At 42.2% G+C, this 22,222-nt stretch overlaps 1 protein-coding gene across 5 annotated transcripts in view; it reads left to right on the top strand.

The window, feature by feature from the left end:
• The window catches only part of LOC102387587 (putative N-acetylated-alpha-linked acidic dipeptidase), a 49,452-nt gene extending 30,119 nt beyond the window's left edge, over window positions 1-19,333 (top strand). For all 5 annotated transcript variants that reach the window (XM_025200833.1, XM_025200834.1, XM_014518711.2 and 2 more), the window contains 10 exons: window positions 1,433-1,552; window positions 3,328-3,410; window positions 6,328-6,391; window positions 8,215-8,282; window positions 9,678-9,769; window positions 11,161-11,251; window positions 13,558-13,822; window positions 14,431-14,512; window positions 16,232-16,324; window positions 18,401-19,333. In XM_025200833.1, coding sequence (XP_025056618.1) covers window positions 1,433-1,552; window positions 3,328-3,410; window positions 6,328-6,391; window positions 8,215-8,282; window positions 9,678-9,769; window positions 11,161-11,251; window positions 13,558-13,822; window positions 14,431-14,512; window positions 16,232-16,324; window positions 18,401-18,590 — 1,148 coding nt within the window. In that variant the 3' untranslated portion in view covers window positions 18,591-19,333. The remainder of the gene's footprint in view (window positions 1-1,432; window positions 1,553-3,327; window positions 3,411-6,327; window positions 6,392-8,214; window positions 8,283-9,677; window positions 9,770-11,160; window positions 11,252-13,557; window positions 13,823-14,430; window positions 14,513-16,231; window positions 16,325-18,400) is intronic.
• Window positions 19,334-22,222: the final 2,889 nt, after the last annotated feature.

The following is a 22,222-nucleotide window of genomic DNA, read 5'->3' as shown; positions in this document are numbered from 1 at the left end:
GTTAGTCTGTCTTTGGACGTCTTGTCAACTATGCCTCCCATTTTGGCTTGGATAACTCTCATCATGTTCTGTCGTCTGGATAGGGATCCACTACATCTGTATCTTTGAAATGTTCTTAGTTTAAAACACGCATGAAGTACACATTTACATGTTGGGCCAGCTTTGACTTTGAAATGTATTATAGGCTCCCTCTATATCAGGGGTTTTCAAACTTTTTTTAATAAGTGTACCTCCAGAAGCCCCCTTTTTAATAAGTGTACCCCCGGGGGGGTGAGTGGCGGAGCGGTGGCAGCACAGCATCTGTGAGACCCTGCTCTCGTCCCTCCCCAGCCCTGCTCCTGTCAGGCAGTGGCATGGGCCCCCGCGTACCCACTGGGACCTTTCAAAGTCCCTCCAGGGGTACATGTAGCCCAGGTTGATAACCCCTGCTCTACATGTTAAAGGTATTGTGCAATTAATTGGTGAATTGTGCAATTAATTGGAGATTAGCTACATGTGCAAAGTAGCTATCATGCAACAAAAGTTCCAATCAGCTATAAAGTTAGACCTCCTGCTTTAATTTGCAGGAGTAGTAGGGTCTCCCTGGCTGCTGAGAGACCTGTCATCTGATGGGTCTCCCAGCCACAGGGGTGCACCATGCCTAGCGAAAAGCCCCAGGGTCTGGGGGTTTCACACATCTGCCATGATCCCTAGGGCTCCAGGGTGTGGGAAACTCCTAGGGTTGAAGGATCACCGTGGGACATGTGGCATGGCAGGATTGTGTGAATCACATGTTAGTTCCCATTGCGCCTTTACTTGCATGTGTAGAGGGGGCCATAGTAAGATGTAGAGATTTGTCTATCTATGGAATAACTGCTTTATTTCAGTTAATAGCTCTATCTATGCAAACACTGAAATCTAGGAGGTGAATGTTGGTTTGATATAAATTTTTGAATGTTCGCAAAACTCGATAGTTTTCTTTTTTAGGGTTTTGTAGTTTGTTTTCATAGCTTCATAGTTGATAGGGTCATTTGTTTCTGTGATTTGATATTTCAGCTGAAGCTAGACATAGTAAATTAAAAGCCCAAATGATAAATAAAAACTATGCCTGTCAAAAAAAGGGTTTTATAAATACAACTAATTTTTAAAAAGCTGTGTCTGCTATGTATGTCTATGTCATTATTTTCTCAAATAAATTGCTGTCAACTTTTAATAGACAGTAACATAAGTAAGCTTGAAACTAGTTGCAGTTAAGCAGTAGAGTCTCTTTAATGTTTTTTTTCTACAGAGATTTAAGGATGGCTTCTGCCATTCCATCACATAGGACGTAAACTGTTGAGATAGAATATTCATTGTCTGGAAACCTACATGAGATATTGATAAGCACTTTTCACTGGTAGTATTGCTCCAGAAAAGGCCCTCCTAAATAAATCTTCATAATTAATTTTTCCAGACAGGTACGTCATCCTGGGAGGTCATCGTGACTCCTGGGTATTTGGTGGCATTGATCCTCAGAGTGGGGCAGCTGTGGTTCATGAAATTGTGAGAAGTTTTGGGAAACTAAAGAAGGAAGGTAATGCAACCAAAGAATAAAGAAGCATATACAGATTTTGCATAGACAGAGGTCTAAACGCTGTACCTGCTGTCTTCGGTGTAAATTGAGCAGGTGCCTGAAATTAGGTCTATGCCTAACGACTCTCATATGTCAAGACTTTACTCCTCCATATATTGAATATGCTGTAAACTTTTCAGCTGTCTATTGTGGGTATTAGGTCCCTGTAATTGTTTTGCGCAAGTCTCTCTGAAACTTTTGGCCTGGAATGTTTACTTTGGCAAGAAATTAAATTATCTCATAATAAAAAGTACTGAGCTCTAATATAGCCCCTCCTACCTTCACCATGATTTTTCTCTTTTAATCACAATAACAAGTCTATCACTTAAGAATAAGTAATCAAAGTATTTTCTGTGATGGTATTTGCTTGCCAGATAGGCGAGCTAAGGGAAGGAATATTACATCCAGTGGTAATTGTCTTGTGCTATTCAGGAAGTATACAGGAAGTCAAAATTAGATGCTCTTATGGTCCTTTCTTGCTTTAAAAATAACTCAATATATGGACTAACAGACCAAAAAAGAATCCAAAACTTCCAAATCAGCTAAGTATAAATTAATTAAACCAATGTGAATGGTGAATCTGGATATTAATGCACAGATGAGTTACTGCAAGGTAGATTAAGGTCAGGAGCCTACAGCATGTCAGCTAGTCTGCAGTAACTAGCCTTGTGCACATGCTTTTTCCCTTGAGAAATTAAAGCTGACTGCATGTTGGCTTTCATTAGTGCAAGGTAAGGGTGTGAACATGGATGAGCAGGTACTGCCAAATACCCTTGTTTCATGCTAACTTGTTTGTCTACACGCAACTTCAGGCACAGTGTGCGCACAGAAATATGCAGCCCAAATCCACAGAAGAACAAGCTTAAAAATACAAGGTTCCTAGATATATCTAAGTGTGTTGAGTAACAGTAACACCTTTGTGATTCACTTGCCAGAACAGCCATTATTTCTTTTTATTCAGTCAGAATTCCTTTTGAGAGAGGTTCGGAAATAAGTCAAATACTGTTTCGTGGTAGCTTGCTTTGCTCAGTCGCTGGATTTAAAATCTATTAGAAGTTAATGTTGTTTCTGTCACTTCCTAGTTACTGAACATCATAGGAAACAATGCATAATGAAGCCAAGCATAATGCTGGCCCAAAGGAGAGCTTTGATGAAGTGGACAGAGATAAAAACACATTGCAGCATACTTTATTCTGGTTTGCCTTGACCTCAGATCAAATGCTAAACCTTTCAGGGTGTAAGATCCTTGCTTAGAAGTCCATCTGTTGAAATCACGTAGTGGGAAATATCAGGATTTCAAAGTTAGTGTTTGGGAAGAGGGTCAAGGAAATGATCACTGGTAACAGAATGGAACAAGTACTACAGTTCTCATTTGTGTTAAACAGGACAGAAATCTGTACTGAATAGGGCAGGTTGGAAAATCAGTAAAGATATTATCCAGAAAGTTAATACTGCCCCCTCTCCTATTTGCCAGTATGATGAAGTTTGTTAAATTTCAATCACCATGGATACTGAGTGGAAAAAATAATTCTATATTGGGTCTAATGCTGTAATATAAGTAAGATGATAGAAACATTAAAGATTAGATTTCCTAAGCATTCTTTTTTCACCACTGATCATTCTTGAAGGTCAAAAATGTAGTTCCATGTTTTTCATTATATTTTTGAGTGTGAATCACCATCACAGGGTATTTCTGGAATAATTCTCATGATGCTTTACAACTCCTGTTTTTGTAGGGTGGAGACCTCGAAGAACAGTGATATTTGCAAGCTGGGATGCAGAAGAATTTGGCTTGCTAGGATCCACAGAGTGGGCTGAGGTAAATCACCAGTTAAAGTCTGAGTTCTTCACAATGACAGCTCTTCTACCGGTGCCACTCAGGAGCATTCAGGCACTCTAATGCATGTGTCCAGAGTTGTTTACTGAATACAAAAAATAGTAATAATCTTCCCCCAGGAACAATAAATTAAATCAAAATTATTAAATTGTAGTAAACTAAATTGAAGTTCAATTTAGTTTAATTTTAGCTACAGACATGCCGTATGAATTTCACCTTAAGAAGCCACTTGTGCTCCCGACTATCTGACCAAGAGACCAGTGGCTAGTCCCAGAACAAGATGTGTGGGAATATACCAACATATGCCTGGGAGCAGAGACACTGCCAAATGGAGGTTTCAGGCTTGCTTTTCCTCTTGTAACTATTGTAAATTGGTTTAGCTCCAGTGACTTCAAGGACTTTGCTTAAGCAATCAGGTCCTTTGTACGGGTTGCTGGCCTATAAAAAATCACTTCTGCCCGAGGTACTTCCTGATCCACCTTGAGGCAGTGAATGCTCAATTCATATAAATCCAAATGTCTTAATATATAGTACCAAGGTACCCTGTCTCAGTACCACCCTTGAGAGGGATGCCAATTTATTAATTTAATTCAATATGTCAAGCTAAAGGCAGTTTGGATTCAGATCTTTCCACAAAGTCCCACTAATCCAGGGGTGGGCAAAGCCTGGCCCGCAGCAAACTCCCTTTCGCAGCAGCCCCTGCTTGTGTTGCTGTGGCCGGTTTCCATGGAGGCACCAGGAGCAGCAACGCTGTGACAGCCCAGGGCCAGGGTTTCCATGGAGACTGGCCCCAGCAACACTGGCAGGTCGTGTGGCTGGATGGGGAGTTGCTCCATGGCTGGGCCTGGGATCTTGCCTGGTCCAGAGCCAGGGCAGACCTGTAATCCACTGCTCATGTGCCCTGGATCTTGGAGGAGGAAAAGGACTGCCTGCGGCTTGTGGGCATTGGATTGTAGCACTACCCCGGCTCTGGACCACGCTATCACTGCTGCAAGATCCCAGCCCCGGAGCAGCTCCCTACCCAACCATGTGTCCTGCTGGGGCTGGTCTCCACAGAAGCCCTGGCCCTGCACTGTCACACCGCTGCTACTACTGGAAACCAGCTGCAGGGACATGGGCAGGGACTGCTAGGAACTGGAGTCTAACAGCTGGCTGGATCTGCCATTTTGCCCACCCCTGTACTAATCACTTGTGAGTGATCCTTGCTGAGTTTCCATCATATGAAGTGTTGGCTGGCTTATTATTTTACTATTCACAGATGCTCTTATTGCAAAAAAAAATAAAAAATTCTGTCTTGGATGATAGTGGTTATAAATGACAAAAAGTTACAAAATAAAGGATGAACTATGGAAGGTGCACAAGAGCTTCTGTTCACTCTGTTCTGTATCACGAAGACCAGGGTACATTCAATGAAATCAAGTTAAATGAAACAAAACTGATAAATGAAATACACTTTTCACAAAATATATAGTTATCCTAGGGTTCTCAATACCCAGGAAGCCCTTGCAGCAAAAAGCTTGGCAGAGTCTGAAACAAACTGAACATTTAGCTGGAAAATACCTACTTTGGGGTTTGTAGCAGCTTCCCCAGAAGGAGTTGTAACTTTTGACTATTGATTTCAAGATTCTGGATTCGGTGGACCAATGGTCAGATGCAGCATGGCCATTCCTGCCCTCTTGGCTTGGAAAAAATCATAAGCTGCCATTTGTAGTAGCCATATAACAAAACATATATATTTGTGCCATATAACACAACAAAACAATAAAAAGCCTTGATCCTGCATTTGGTTGGGATGGTCATGTTTTGTTTTGTGTTAGATAATTAGAAATGGTTGGGTAGGGAGCTGCTCTGGGGCTGAGGCTGGGATCTTGCAGCAGTGACTGTGTGGTCCAGAGCTGGGGCAGAGCTGCGATCCACTTTTAAATAATTAGAGAAACTGGACAGGATTCAGGGGTGAATGACAAAGATGACAGCATGCAAACAATATGAGGAAAGGGGAAGAAAACTAGGTGTGTTTAGTTTGGAAAAATGGAGACTAAGGCATTGTTTTAAAATATTGGACAGGCTGCCATAAATAAGAAGGAGAAGATCTGTTCTGTCTTGCATAGAGAGCAGGACATAATGGGACATTTGGTTCCCTGGAGACAAGTAGCAGCAGTGGACCTTGGGGAACGCCCATGCCACATGTACTTTGGCTGCCAGAGCATGGGCTGCTCTATTTGGGTTTTTCCCCCACTTTTTATTTTGTTTTGACTCCTGGATATCCAGAGGTCAAAAAAATTCGGAAAAAAAAAATGGAGCAGCACACGCTCAGGCAGCATGCCCTTGCAGCACGGAGAACACCAGACCGTGTGGGATGTGGTGCTGCAAACATGTTTGTGGCACCACATACCGCATAACCGCGCTCATCTGTATGCGCCTAATGAGTTTGAACGTAATAAAACTGATGTAGATTAAATTTCAGGAAAAAAAGCTTCCTAATCATAAGAAGCGCACGGAAGTTATGGTGTTCTTCACTGGAAGGTCTCAGGAAGCAGTTGGATAGGCTTCTGTCTGGGATGGTTTTGGACACGCAAATCATATTTGTGCAGGAGCTTGGACTAGGTGACCCTTGAGGTCCTTTTCAACCCTGCAGTTCTGTTCTAGCATCTTTGGGTGCAGTTCACTGGGTCGCTGAAAAGTGTTGGGCAAAAAAATTTGAAAAACATGAAAAAGATTGATTCATGTGTTAACTAGTAAACCAGGTGGAGAGAGAACCTCTTGGCTCCACATGAATCTTCTCTCCAAAAGTATTTTGGGAGCTGGGTTGTATGTGGAAAGCTGTAAGGCTCCGGGAAATATGTGGAGCATTATTTTGAAGGGGGAAGTTTAATCTTTTTTTTTTTTGTTCTTAATGCAGGAGAATGCCAAAATATTACAAGCACGAGGAGTTGCTTATATCAACGCAGATTCCTCTGTAGAAGGTGCATGCTACGTGCGGTGGTGGATTGGGTGAAAATCACGTTTAGGCGGTTTCATTCGGGCTAAGTTTTGACTTTGCTATGAGCTCTTTGCAAGGGATAGTGCATAGCTGCCTCAGGAGCAGCCTAGAACAGGGCTGTCTGGCTGGCGGCCCATGGACTGCATCCATCCTGTTCACTCCCCGCACTGCTTCTGCTGCTGTGCCAGCCATGGTCTCTGGCACAGGCCACCACTGTAGCAGGGGGCCCAGTGAGCTCGCTGCCCCTGTGGCAGGTGCGGGGAAAGGGTTTGTGCTGCTAGTGTGACAGTGGTGGGGCGGCAGGGCTCACACTGCTTACACTGCTTGTGTGGCTGTGATCGGGAGGGGCTCCCAGTGCCCACGTGGTGGCAGGGGCCTCATACTGCCCGCATAGTGGGGGACCTGGGTATAGCAAGAGTCCTGGGGAGCCTATGCAGTGTGTGGCCTGGGGCCCAACACCCACAACTGGCAGTGTGAACACCCCAGCTGCTCTGAAGTTGGCCAGCCCTGACTATAGCCGTTCATGGGTCCACCCCCGGCACCCAAAGCCCCCTCGGGTCAGACCCACCAGCGACACTCTCCAGCGCCCCTCACCTCCAGTCTCTTGTCCACATGCCTTTGATGTTATTGGTAATATAATGGGGAGGTGATCCCTGGAGGCCAGGACTAGCTTCTCTGGTGCTCCTCAACTTTCGATTAATCCCTTGGGCTCCTCTGCCCCATATTCAGTCCTGGGGTCTCTGTGCTTCTTTAGGGGTGCTTCCCTTTAAGGAAATCCCCCAGGCCTCAAAACGCTTCAACCTTCCCAGATTTGGCCCCTTTTTCTCCATCTGAGCCTTTAGCCCAGGTCCACTACCTCAGGCCTTGGCTCCTGGGCCTCATCCATTCATGCCCCTGCCTAAAGCATGCCTTGACCTGCAGAGTGGCCCTGGCAACCTGTTATGTAGCCTCCAAACCCCACCCAGCCAAACCACTGGCCAAACTTAAACACAGAGCACCATCTCATATGGTTCCAAGTCAAATATAAACCCTTCTTGGGGTCTCTGCTTACTCCAGCCTCCAAACTTAGGGCTGGCTCATTGCCCCAGCATCCCACATATCTTTCCTGACCTGCAGCCAGTTTCATTCAGCACTCCTTACCCTGTGGCAGCCAGGGTCAGAGGCTGGATTTACATGCACGCAAGCCTGGCCCCTTTCTGGTTTTCACCCCACCGGACCCTGACGTTGCCAGTTCCCTTGCCAGCAGCCTGGCATTGCATAGCTTGTTGCTCAGTTTACACAGGCAGCTCAGACCTGTTGCCCCTTGCTGTCAGGCTTTCTATGGTATGCCTTGGCTATGCCTCCCCTTTCCAAGGGTAGGGGCCCCTTGTTACACGGACTTGGAGGGTAAAGTCACCCTCTGTTTTGTCCTGTTGCCTCAGGGCAGAAGTGTACTATGCTGAGCCTCTATTTATGTTTAGATATGTTGGGAGAGAAAGAACCAGGGATCTTCTCACTCTTCACCCCTCCTATCAGTTTGGCAGAAGCTTTCCCTCCCCATGCTGTTACCCCAAATGTAGGTAGCCAGTATCGGTTTGTAAGGCAGTTCTCTTCGGCCATGGTACTAACCTGGATCACAATTCAGTCTGGGAGCTGGAATGAATAGGCCAAGTACCCACAACTGGATGCTCCTCGCTGTGAGATTCTTCTCATCTTATCATCTCCAGCCCCTTCTTATTACATGTCTCACTCTAGCCCCCCCAAAAACAGAGGACCTCAACTTTGCAGGATTGACTTCCTCCTAAAAATATTACCCTTATCTTTCAGGAAACTACACTCTGAGAATTGATTGTACTCCACTGATGTATGGACTGGTGTACAACCTGACCAAGGAGGTAATTCAGGAAAATAGCAATAAACATATCAATAGTAGCTACTCAAAGGAGCTGGGCATGCATTTTGTGTGAAACTGGTCCTTTGGCCAAGCTGCAGAAGACCTGTTTCTAGGTCACCACAATGTGAACATATGCAGGCTTTACAACTAGCCAAGTCAGGAAAGTAAAAAAAGCAATTACCAGGTCCACCTAAGCCAGTTAATGATATCAAATTTAACAGAGCAAAAGGCCTGAAAGGAGACATTATACAAGAAGGCCCTGAAATAGATAATCCAAACATAGTTTAGCTTAAAATTGTTAGTAGTAGTGATTGATATAACCAGGTGTGTAGTGAAGGAAGGGGATAAGAAATCCTTCCTTCCTTCCAAGAATCATAATTTTCATAGGGTCATATATCTCATTTAACTGATTCTATTCTTAGTTACATTAGTACTACACATGTACACCAATATAGTTAACCAAATATAAACAAGAGCAGAATTTAGCCCTTATGGGTTCATCCAGATGAGCGTGGCTGTTTGGTTCCCTGGGGACAAATAGCAGAGGTGCACCTTGCACTGCAACTACTTGTCCCTGGGGAATGCCTGTGCCATGTGCACTTTGGCATGTGGCAAGTTACCCTGGGTGGGGTAGGAGAGGCTGGGATCAGCACTGTGCTGGCCCCATCAGCCTTACCTGGAGTCCTGGGGGCCCCCAGGGCTGCAGCCGTCGCGATCCTGCATAGCTCTGGGCAGCCGGCTCTGCTTTTCAGCTGCCCTACCTTGTACTGACTTTGGTTTTTTTCCGTAGTTTTTTTTGACCCCTGGATATCCATATAAAAAAATATGGAGCAGCAGATGCTTGGGCAGCGCACCCTTGCAGCACAGAGACCACTGGACTGTGCGGTATGTGGCCTTGCAAACGTGTTTGTGGCACCACATACCCCATGACCGCACTCCTCTGGACACGGCCTATGTGTTTGGTTTAATAATACTATGCATTTGTTCAAAGTTGTCAAATACTGGTGTTTCTGGATTTTTGGAAGGGACTCTATAAAGAAGTGTATGTTGACCTGTCTTTAACCTGAAATAAAACATTTTGTCTTCAGGGATTTTATATACATTTCAGTTTCTAAATGAAATTTACTAATTTTTTACTTTTCTGAATTGTGCTCTGTTTCTTTCAACTGAAATTGTAATTTCAGTGAATAAACTATTCATTGTGTAGCTCTAATAATTATTGTTCCACCTATTTTTCAAAGTGCTAAAGAGGGGCATACAAAATTTGATTGACTTGGATCAGTGTCTTAGTCATTCTCCTGACCAGTAGACTTTCTGTAATACCTGCTTATGACTTTCTTACTTGGTAACATTTACATCTATACCACTTTGCCTTTTTCACATGCATTTTCTCTAGATACCAAGTCCTGATGAGGGGTTTGAAGGCAAGTCCCTTTATGAGAGCTGGTATGAGAAAAACCCATCAACAGAATACAGAGACCTTCCCAGGTATGTGACAAAGAAAATCAAGGGTGTGCCTGAAGCTACTGTGGGTTGCAAATTCAGGGCAGGCAAGTTTATTTTTAACTGCAAGAAAAGCCACAGGTAAAAGGAACTATGGGACAGATACTCATCTTGTGCAAATTGTAGTCAAAACTCTACTAATTATAGCTGAACTGGGACATTTTACCAGGTATTGAGGAATTGTGTGTGAAAAGTAAACTGTCAGTATTACATATGGAGTTTTAGCCCTACAGCCTATACTTGTTAATTGGATGTATAGGAGGTGACTGTATCCTTAGAAAATCACATCTAAAAAGGGATTCCTGCCTCTAAAATGTGTGGTTCTGGTTTCAGTTATGTGGGAGACTCATCTGCAATTCAACTAGGATCCAAATGTAATTGTTCTACAGTTACAAATTGGAAGTAGTATTTTATTGATGTCTTAGCCACCTTTCCAAGAAACCATAATCAGTGTGTGAAAAGAAACAGTGACGATATGTTTAGTAGCACTGTAAGGCTGCGTTAGTACCCGGAGGAAGTTAAAATGAATGGAACTGTTTGGAGCCATGATTTTGTTTTGTACGTCATTTTTTTCTCAGATAGTCAATGGGAAAAAAATCATTTTTCACATACCTCTCTGAAAGCAAGACATGAGCCATAAATCCTTGTATAATCTGCTGTTTCCATAGTCCTTATCATTCTCCAGTTAACTTTAAAATAACTCTTTATTTAGAATGGATGAAACAGAAGCCAGTGGGAGGTGCCCATGATCAATCCAGAATTACCCCCTAGACTTTACTTCCCAACACATGGAAAGCCTCAGACTCTATAGCCTAATGAGGCCATTCCTTGAGGAAGGAGCTGGGCTGCTTTTTATATCTCTTATCTCTACAAAACTACAGGGATTTCCCCATAATATCTAATGTGAATTCTGTTATGATTGCATAGGGTTGCATGTGTGAGGAGGAAAGGATTATGTCTGTGCCCCCGGACCTGTCACCATTCTCTTCTGTAGAGTCCTTCTTTGTGCAGTTGTTTTCCCTGGAGGTGAGGAGCTGAGTTCATTATTTGGGCCGGAGTATGTGTAAGGCCCTGAGAGAGCAAGAACAAAGAACAGATTTTTGAGAGATTTTTTTCCCCTCAGTTTAGTCCACTGAGTTTTTTGGTGTGAGAGTGGTGTCTGAGAATAACAAAAGAGATGATGCGTGAGACTGTGTGATAGATAACTCAGGTGTGGTGGAGATAATGGGAAGGATAAGAAGAAGAATGGGATAGGGAAATGTTTTTTGGGTGGGGATGTCTGACTGGCAAGTGGATAGGTCATTATTATATTTGTCCAAAATATATTGAAAGTTGGATATTGTGACTCAAGATGTTTTCCCTTTTCTTATCAAAAGAATAAATAAGCTGGGTTCTGGCAATGACTTTGAAGTCTTTTTTCAGCGGCTTGGTATTGCATCAGGCAGAGCACGTTACAGTAAAAACTGGGTAAGTCTGTGTTGTTAGACCCTCTAGTCACTATCCCTTATAAGCCACTGGATAACACCAACTACTGTGAGTCGTTTACTTAGTCTAGAAGGGATGGCTTCAGGTTGATTCTGTAGGTATATAAATGTGGATTATGTGGAATTTAGCCTATATTTCCTAAAGAGCAATTCAAATTGGACATTCATCAGCAGTCACAAAATGCATCTGATGCCTAAAACCACTAGACATCTCCATTTGGGCTAGAAAGTTTTCTATAGGTGTGTCTACATGATATGGTTTACTGCACAGTAGATTAATCTAATGCAGAGTAAAGCATCACCTTCTATATGTGCATGTCAATTACTGTGCATTAAATTAGTCTAATGTGTCATTTGCTAGTATTAATACTTACAGGCACTAGAAAAATGGCACATTAACTAATGCACCAAAGCGCATGTGTAGAACCTGACTGGGAGCAATTTGCTCCTGGTTAGCTCAGGCAGCAGGGGGGGGCACAAGTTCTGCCTGGCTAAATCCCAAACTCTGCAGGGATTCAAGACAGCTGCCCTCGGAGCTCAGGCCTGACCCCCATGTCCTATACCAGCCCAGGGCTGGCATCTGAGGGAGCCTGGAGCTCCCCTCAGCTGATGCAGTGGGGCAGAGCAAAGCAGGAGGAGCTCTGGACTGAACTGTTCCCGTCAAGAGCAAATTTGGTCTGATGGGCACACGTTCAGATGCATGCCTGGGCACAGTTTAGTGTGCCTGAATTTTCTGCACAGAAAATTCAAGCACATTAATTGCACGTGTAGACATGCCCTATGGGTCTACACTAGGCCTTGGGAGCATGCTCAGAACAGATCCAGTTGTATCTCAGAGACTGCCTATCACTTGCATGGATAGCACTGAATTCAACTGAAAAACAATGGTATAAGTACTTGCCTTTTGTCCCACAGCCAAGTGATTACAGCACACACCCAAGAAGTAGGAGTCTTGAGTTTTAAGCCCATTCATGATGAAGGAATTCAAAACACTTCTCAAGAGGGTGCCCCAACTTCCAGAATGTAAGGCCAGGTGAGGGGTGTCCTCACCTAGCCTGGGTGAGGACACCCCTCCTATCAAAGCTGGGCATAATGGGCAGCCAAGGATGAAAGAGTTGTGGAAGTAAAAAGTCAAAAGTAAGCATGCAGGCAAAAGTAAGCATGCCTCTGTAGCCCAATGAGAAGTGCAGTGCTCTTGGAGGGAGAGGGTTTGGTCCCTGCTGCAAAGATTAGGACTGTCTAATGTAAAGTTGGAACCAGATTCCAAGTATCCCATCCAGCTTAGTCTGGCAGCTAGACCACTTACCTGGGCAGCAGGTGATATGGATTGAATCCTCTTAGGGTGATGAGAGCTGTCCCACTTCCTGGGATGGTGCTTTGTTAGCAAAAGATGAGGGCATGGCACTGCCACGACTATGATGACAGGTGCCGGTCCTGAGAAGCGGGACTAGATGTTCTGAATTGCAGGTGAGCGGAGGTGTCGGTATGTAGTGCAAATCAGGTGCCTAAGCTGCTGAGATGGGGAGGAATTTCAACCCATGCCTGTTCTTTAATGACTCCCATTGGCTACTTTCTCAGTTGTTCTTCAGACACGTGCCAGTCCTCATTGTCTGTAAAGAGTGAATACCCATTTAACTCTGAACCACTCTTCTGAGGTGCCTGAGTCTCCTCATTGATTATATAGGGATTTGATGTGCCTAAACCCAGTCAAATTTAATCAAACTCCAGAGAAAAATGGCTCAGTATTAGGCATTCTGACACTTAAGCGTAGGCACCTACAAAATCCGTATGGATCTGCCTCTTAGTTCTCTGAGACAACGACTACTTATGTCTTCATTTTATCATGACACAATAGGGCCTAATTCATGAATAGGGCTCTGAGGTGCTACCACAATACAAATAGTTAAAAAAAACCAAACCAAATAACTGAAAGCACAGTAATAATAAGAATAACTGAACTTGGCATCAGCCAACCAATAGACAAAGGCTCTTGAGGCAATGGTACACTCAAAATTGCCTATGACCAATTGTTGAATGCTGAAGTGGTGATTTTTGGCCAACATAACTCTTTTAATTCTTTCTGCACCCGCACCATGAAAGGTGGACAGTTAACAAAATACAACCAGGCATTGTGTGTTAAACAAAAGACCTTTTCTTTGTGAAAAGGAATATTTAAAGATATGAATATAAAGGACTGCTGTGATCCAGGCACATGAGAGGAAGAAAAATTTTGCAGCACAGTTGATCTGTCTAAAATCTTATATGAAAAATATATATATTTTTTTGCAGAAGGTGGAAAAATATAGCAGCTACCCAGCTTACCACAGTATTTATGAGACCTATGAAATTGTGGAGAAGTTTTATGATCCTACTTTTAAGAATCACGTGACAGTAGCTCAAGTACGGGGAGGACTGGTATTTGAGCTCGCCGACTCTGTTGTCCTTCCCTTCGATTGCAGAGATTATGCAGCGGCTTTAAGTAACTACACTCACATAATCTATAATTTGTCAAAGAGTCATCAGAGTGAAGTGACAAAGTACAGTGTGACATTTGGTAGGTACTACCCTCCATCACAATTCTGTTACTGTTGTTAAGCATTTGTATAATCACATTGCTTGGTAGCATTGGTCACAGACCAGTATCTTATTGGCAGGTGCCATACAAACACGGAACAAAAATATAGGCCCTGCACCAAAAGATTAATAATCTAAGTAAAAATATTATTTCATTTTTATCTCTAGAAAAAGACAAAGAGCCTCACTGTACTGGTCCCTTTGCATCACTGATAAAATACAGAAGGCCCAGTCAACATTGGAAATTGTAACTGTTAATCACGGCAAAATAATAGTTGTCCTGGTTCAAAACAATATGCAGATCAGGTCTTAGTTAGTTATCTATTTTAAATAATCCCTCAAGTAACCCAACACAAGAAAAAAAATTATCTGTCTACTCACACACAACATTTCACACAAGCTCTATCAGGTTTCACAGTCCATATTACACATATGCAATCATGGAAAAGCCAGGGTATTACTACTCTTTAATTTACAAGTGTGGGTGTGTTTGATTTTGTTCTTCAAGTAATAAGAATTAATTAATACAATCATTGGCAAAAACTAAACAGAACTCAAGGTTACATCCTTCCTTCCTTATCACTCCAGATCCTCTTTTTTCTGCCGTGAAGAATTTTACAGAAGCTGCTATTGATTTTCACAGGAGATTGCAGCAAGTGGACATCAGCAAGTAAGTTCCATAGGTTCCTTTCCCATCAAAACAAATAGGGAATTTTTTTGGAAACCCAATAGAATAGCACACTCGTTTTGTGAACATCTATTCACTTGAATATTCAAATATCAAGCAATGGGAGTGAGGGTTGAGGCAGATGGATCCCTTGAACTCTTTTCCCTTTAAGGATTGTATCATTACAGAGCGAATGCCTACCCTGTTTTGCTTTACAGCATCAGATTCTCATTTAAAGTGATGCTCCTTTCCACAAGTCTGGGACCCACTTTGAGGCTGACTGAAAAGAGTGTAGTATAAATGAGAGTCAGACCCACTATGGGTATCTCTTGATATTTTAATGGTGGCCACTCTGAATTTAAATAAGTTACCAGCATTTGACTTAGGCATAGGGATCTGTATGGCTCTCATTGCTTTATTGCTTGGGTTACTTACACTGCTAAAGTCAGAGCAGATTATCTCTGAGAGGCTGCTGATTTCAGTGACATTGATTTCCCCTAGCAACATATTTATCTATAAAATTAAAACTATGAGCAGCTTAATTGGTTGGTTTTATGGAATTATGCTGCCTTCTTGGATCTCTTTGACTCACTTATTTTCACTCCTGCAGCTCCTTTCTCTGAGGAGGTATGTGGATCCCTGGCAGTTATCAATTACAAAGCTTATATTTTGAGATATACCATGTAAAACTCTGGCTTTAACCTTTTTTTCTGACCTAATGAACTATATCAATAGAAACAAATGGAGTCAAATTTTGAGAGAGCAGTTAATAGAGTTAACTGTTTAACTTAATCATTACATATGGGAAATACAGTAGCTTGCTATACCTTGTTGAATATTGCAACACACTATGAAATGGGAAAGCTCAATCCAAGAGTGTTTACAGGAATGGAATGAGTTAAGTATTAAAAAATGTAGACATGATTCAGCTTTTGTTTGCATGGATGCAGATTTGGAAGTCCACCCACTACGGTGTACTTACTCCAGATTTGCACTTGTCTGAGATGTTTTGTTTAGCTTTCCTTAATGAACTCACTCTTAAGTTCTGCAGTATATTATGTAGCACATTGGTTTCCAGTCCTGCCATTTAACACATTATTATTTACCCTTGTTAACTTCAGTAACAAGGAGGGAGGTTAGCAGTAATGTACTTTGGTACGTACAGCACACAGGGACACAGATGGTCTCTGCTGCAAAGAACTTACAGTTGAAGAAGAGAGAGAAACAGCTCAAGCACATGATGTGTGGGATGACTTGAACATCACAAGGCTCTTTTTTAATGTGATGTGTTTTGACATAAAAAGAAGTGACTTTTACTCAAGCAACTAGACATTAGCTAACTTCATGGAAGAAGTGTTTATTGAAAAAAAGATTTGTAGTGGAGAGGGAGAGGTTAGCTTTGACATGAGAGTGGAAAAGAGTTCCAAGCAGAAGCAGCAGCCAAGGCAAAAGTACTTGACAATCCCTTCCTTCTTTAACACATTCCTTGGCACTGAAGAATAGCTTTGCATGATCTCCATGTTATGAGCCAAGTCCTCTTCTAAATCAGCGTAATTCTATTGACATAACTGATACTGGCTGCCTGTGTGTGATACCAGTTCAATTCTACCAGCTGTGTTTAGATATGATATTATAAGTCTGCAGCTGTGAAAGCTTTAGGACAGAATCTGCATGTACAAGTTACTCTGGGGCTAACACATTCCTCTTATGCTTTCTTTTTAGCCCAATTGATGTAAGGTCACTGAATGATCAGCTCATGCTTTTGGAAAGGGCTTTTATTGATCCTCTTGGTTTACCTGGCAGACCATTTTACAGGTAAAAAAATCCAGCATCTGTGACATAACTTTTTTCTCCCTTTTTAGCCTAAGAACCCTTTGGAAACTTCAACCATTTAGGATATACAAATATTTGAAGAGAACAAGAATAGCATTTAGCACTGTAAAAGGAGAGAGAGATATTAGTGAAACATTATAAAAAATAAAGGTAAATTTAATCTGATTATTAGGCAAAGTTTGAGTGAGATGTATTAGACAAATCATAGGGCCTGGTATAATGCCAAATAAAGTCAAGTTTTTATTTATTTCAATGGGCTTTTGATCAATGCTATGGGTTTTATCCTGCTCCTATAACAGAGCTCCCACTGACTTCAGTGGTGTAGAATCTAATCCTAAAAGTCTCCCAGAGAGAATAGAGATTTAACTTTCAAAACTAAACTGACCTTTATTAGGAAATAAAGTGTAGGAGCAGTCGGCAAGCAGCAGGGAAATGGATCTGATACATTATCTTTTATATAGCTATGTTAAAATATGTTTTGGTCCTGAAGGCAGGCTAGTAAAGCCTGCTCAGGGGCAAATCTGAGGAGGAGGGGGTTGGTGGTACGCTCACACCCCACTTTGATTCCTGTTCTTCTCAAAGTTTAAAACAAACTGCCTGACAGGGATAGTCACTTTTTGATTCAGGCAGAGCTGAAGGAGTCAACTTCATGGCTTATTATATATTTGATTCCTGAATAATCTTCACTCTTGGGGTGTTAACAACCCTTGATCTTCTATTAATCAAACTATCCTTTCTTCTACCATTATGTACTCCTGTTGGTGTTTGTCTACTGACACCTGAGTGTGTCCAGTAAAGAAGTACTGTTGTATAGGAACCTGTACAGGATGGTTTGTTCCTAGGGGATTCAAACCCATAGCAAATGAGAGACAAGGAGGGAAGGGGCATGGCTGAAGGCAGGCATAGCTGTGTGGTGGTGACACAGAAGTCAGGGGGAGGAGGGAGTTGCAAAGGTGGTTGGCGAGGGACAGAAGAGGTTGGGACTGTGGAGGTGAAATGGGCTGTGAGCATGGTTGGAGCAAAAGAGATTGTGTATGAGGGCGTGCAGCGGTTGTGAGGGGCTGCCTTGAGGTTTGGGTGCTTGGAGGGGTAGTGGGAAGGCTTAATGAAGTATGAGGCAGGGTGGGGTCTGATAGGGCTCAGGGCATGATAGGTTGATGCTGAGGATATGTGAGATAACAAGGGACAGAGTGGAGGTAGGGGGCATTGGAGGTGGCAGAGGCAATGCAGAAAGCATAGTGAAAGGCACATTGGGACCATGGTGGAAAGTCTGAGGGACCCACATGTTGAGTTACAGGGGACTGTTCTGCCTGTGGCCAGGCTGGAGGGTAACAACTCTACTGCCCTGGAACCAGTTGCCTACCCCACCCTGGAGCTGGCAGTCACCCTCAGTCTTAAACACAGTAATATACCCGTAGGCCCCTTAGGTATTGGTAAAGATTCTAGTTCCTTTTTAGTTAGAGGAAACTATGTGTTGTGTTATGTAAGGATGCACAACACCTCCTGCACCAGCTTTTTCAAAACCCTAAGTCCACCCATGAGCCTATAAAATGTTCTGTAGCATTCTCCAACACCAACATAATGCAAAACATGTACCTCTCCTTTTAGAAAGAAATCTAGCAAGAGAGATGTGATTTATGTAAGATTTACAATACTTGGTCTTTTAATAACTTCTGTATGAATATTCCTCAAGGCTGGTTTCTTGCTGCTTGTCAAAACAGTGGCCCTTCTAACTTGCAGCTCTCTCCAGATGTCCAAAATTGTATCGTTTTCCAAGAGAAACGCTTGTAATCAGCTGGTCCTAGCCTCAGACATCTTGCATTCACTTAATGTGTTTTTTGTGATACCTGGAATTGAGAAATATAGGTTTTTTGTTTCCTCCTTTTTCACAAAATAGATGCTATTATTACCCGAAACTTATTTGTTGGCATCCCTTACACAAGGGTTCGCTATGAAAGCCAATATGTATACTGGATAAGAAAATACATTTTCTTAGAAATAAGGTTTATTTATTCTTTCAGAATAAATATTTACTGTCCTTTTTCTCATTCTCAACAGACATATCATTTTTGCTCCCAGCAGCCACAACAAGTATGCTGGGGAGTCCTTCCCTGGGATCTATGATGCCATGTTTGATATCAAAAACAAAGCAGATCAACATAAAGCCTGGGAAGAGGTGAAGAGACAGATCTCCATTGCAGCGTTTACTGTGCAGGCTGCAGCAGGAACTCTGAAACAAGTAGCATAAACTCATCAGCGACATAATCACCAGTGAATTTCTACTGATTCAACAGCTGTGAAGCCATCAGAAATAGAGCATTTACCAACATGAGTAGGGTTATTACCAAAAAAAAATATTCAGCAATTTTGTCCTTCACAAACAATACAGTCACATCAGTCCCCATCACTCCCCTCCAGTCCATGTAGCTATGTTAATAAGGGAGTATCCTTCTGAACTACTATTATCAAAGTAGAATAGAGATATTTAGTGAAGTCAGGTACTAGATTAAAATCCTTTCATTTCAAATACCTACCTCTTGTTAAACAAAAAGGTTTTTTATTTGTTCTTTGACACAAATAATTATTATTCTTTGACACAAAAAATTATTAAACACACTTATAAAAAGTGGGGATTTCTACATTTTAATCGCCTGCCACATTTGTTTCTAGGGTTATGTATCTCATAGCATATATATCAGGAATACAGAACAGTCATCTCAGATTTCCACTGATTTCCCACATATTTAATTAGCTTTCTAATATTTTCTTTGTGGCTACACCAATGGTCATGAAAAGTCCCAGGCTTCAGCTCTTGGGATACATTTATGGCATATTTTTCTTCACATCCTTTACCTTGCAGCCATTTACAAATAAGATTAAACAAGAAATCCTCTAGCCACCAGCCACCATTTATGCAAGGGTGGATGGGGACATTAAATGTTGTCAGCCATGAAATGAACTAATAAAAATAGTTTTTCATTGAGAAGATGACCTTCTGTTTATTTGTCTATTTAAAAGAGATTCCTATCTGAACATACCTGGCTATTTCAAGGTATTTGTACTATGCAAGCAAATAGAGAGAGTGATTACTTTGAAATGGCACTGAATTACCCCTGGCTTCCTGGACCCTTTCTTACAAGTTTAGCTATTGGCATAGCAGTCCGAAACAGGAAACAGAAAGAAAATAGGAGTTCTAAAGGGAGGAGTACAACTTACGTGTACGTGTACGTGAGCGAACTCAGATGACCAGTGAGCAAACAAGAGAATCCAGATCAGAAGCAGAAAAGACCTTAAAAAACAAGGTTACCTCATCCATTACCATTAGGGCTACAGCATTGCTCCCTAAAGGATATTTTCTTGTACTTTAACATGCCAATTTTAAATGATCTAATTCTTGAGGCTACTTTTTTTGGAATTTTATTCTATGATCTCATTGTCACAATGACATTTTCCCTTCTGAGACGCCATAAACAGTTTCTCTTCCTCTGCCAAGTTTGTACCCTTCAGATGTATCATTTTGCTAGCTGAAAACACATTGCTATATTAAACTGTTAGTCTCTCTTCTAAAGCCAGTCCCTCCACTTTCTTAGGTGAATGAATCCAGATGGCTTTCACATTTTTCTAAACACACTCTTTGTTTGAAGCTGTGCTTTATTTGAGAAAGTTCCTGCTCAATTCTGTTAACTCTGAAAAGTGTTTTAAGCCATGTTAACAATATAGAGTAAGATATAGGGATAGATATCATAATGAACTGTGACCCCAAAATCTCTACTCAGTTGCCCTAGAATCACTTTAACACACTGGTCACCTCCCTGTTTGATGTCAAAGTTTCCTGTGCGGCTATAGTTCTTGATCTGGGCATACCCAGAAGAGCCCTAATCTGAGCAGCTGGGTATGTATCTCCTTCACACACTATTTCGTATGGCATCAGATATCAACTTCCAAATGTATGAGCCACTGTCCGGTATTATTGCTCAATAGGTGGATTCCATCTGCCCCACCTATGCATTCGTAAAGATAGCAGCTTTCAATTAAGTGCCGTGCTGTTTGTTGTACACAACATTCGCACAGGGAGCTGCCCAAGATGTTCATCTTGTGAAGTGTTGTTTGAAAGTATCTGTATCCAGATTTCAGTCTGTTCAGCTTGACCTATGCTTCTCTGTCAAGGTCATGCCCAATGGGACCCTCATGTGGTGTTGGTATAAAATGCTGTAGGAATAGTTCTGACCTTTCCCAGCGGTGGGCCCACTCTATTGCTGCCCATAGGTTTGGCTCATTGGGAACGATAGTGACTACCTTCTCATGGTGTTTCACATGAGTAACTATAAAGCAAAACTAAAAGCCACTGCCAAGGCAATTGGACTTTGGGACAGCTTTACATAGGATCCAGAAAGTAGGTGTTGCTTCAGCTACATCGCCTGAGAGGCCTGAGCTAGCAGACATGTTCACAGAACGATGAGAGGATGACAGGATCAGGTCAACACAAAATACAGTTTCACACACCTTTGAAAAAAAAATGGACATGCCAACTCCACCTCCCTTCAATGCAACAGTCTGGTGATTGCTGCACTGGCCCAGAAAACAGGAGTGCTCCTACTGAGTCTGAGGGAGTCCTACCCAACAGGTTGATTTAGACAGGGGCACCTTTTATACCTGCTGTTGGAGTTGGAAGCACAAAATGCAAGAGGAGATGATTCCCAAGTGGATGGAAGTAGAAGCCCTGACTCAGACCTAAGCTCTGAAGGCGGGAGTTCAGACGCAGCCTGTGCTCAGGTTTTTGTACTTGTTCAGTCAAGATGGTTCTCCACTTAGCATGCAGATTTTTTGGATCACCTTTCTCCCCATGTACTGTATAGGGAGCCTAGATAGTTAATTGTAAGTGCCCAAGTCTCTTCCTAGATCTAGTTGCAAGCCAACAGGTAATGATGAGTAGATGGTCTTAAGCTTTCTGGATAGCAGATGTCTCCATACAGTAAGGATCCCTGAGTGAAGGTAACTACAATTGTTCTTTTAAAAAACAGATCCAGGCTTACAACTATTCTTTTAAAACACAATGGGTGCATCTACACAAGATACTACGATGCTGTAGCAATACACTACAGTTGGCATGAACCATGATGTCGCTGCTACGTCACTGTAGCAATGTGCTCCCTCGTTACAGCATGTTGCTTCACCAATGTAGCAGCCAAAAATAACAGCAGCCGGTATGGTGGAGAACAGGCTGTTACTGCGCCATCTTTTAGTACTTCCAAAAGGAATTAATAATGGTGCAGACACAAAGGCACCATACGGCCATGTGTAGATGCACCCCAGTATGTGGTGGTGCTGTCACCCATTTTTTATTTAGTAGTTTAGTGGTCTGAACACTTGACCTGGGTCTGGTTTCTTCCTCTGCCCAAAGAACTTCAAACTTGCATCTCCAATGAGAGGGGTGGACTGGGTAAGGCCATACTTCCCTGTTGGACTTGGGTCACTGTGCAAAATTGCTATGTTCTTGGGGCCAGAAAGAGAGCAAGTAAAAAGGCGCTGTAGCCTAGTGGTTAGGGAAGTCACTTTGGAAGGGCTGTCCTAGATCCTGGTCCCAGTTCCTAGAATTATTTCTTTTTTCATTAAGCAAGTGTTTAATAAACACTTCCAGTCCTGGTACCTGAAAATTAAAGGCACCAATTCACTTTCTGCCCCATCCTTCATTTTCAAGCAGTCATAATTTATAAATCGAAAAAACAAGGATAATGTCTGACTTTTATAAAATAAATCAGGCAAAGTAACAGTGGAATGCAAATAATTAGCAAACTTCCAGGCCATTGTCTGTTAATATTTATGTGTTCCTTCAGGTTAACAGAAACATTTACAGTCCCTTGATTATACAAGCTCCAAGGG

The sequence above is a fragment of the Alligator sinensis genome, unplaced genomic scaffold (genome assembly GCF_000455745.1).
Source record: "Alligator sinensis unplaced genomic scaffold, ASM45574v1 scaffold602_1, whole genome shotgun sequence".
Lineage (NCBI taxonomy): Eukaryota > Metazoa > Chordata > Crocodylia > Alligatoridae > Alligator > Alligator sinensis.
The sequence above is the reverse complement of the archived record's forward strand: the minus strand, read 5'-3'. Positions and strand labels throughout refer to the sequence as shown.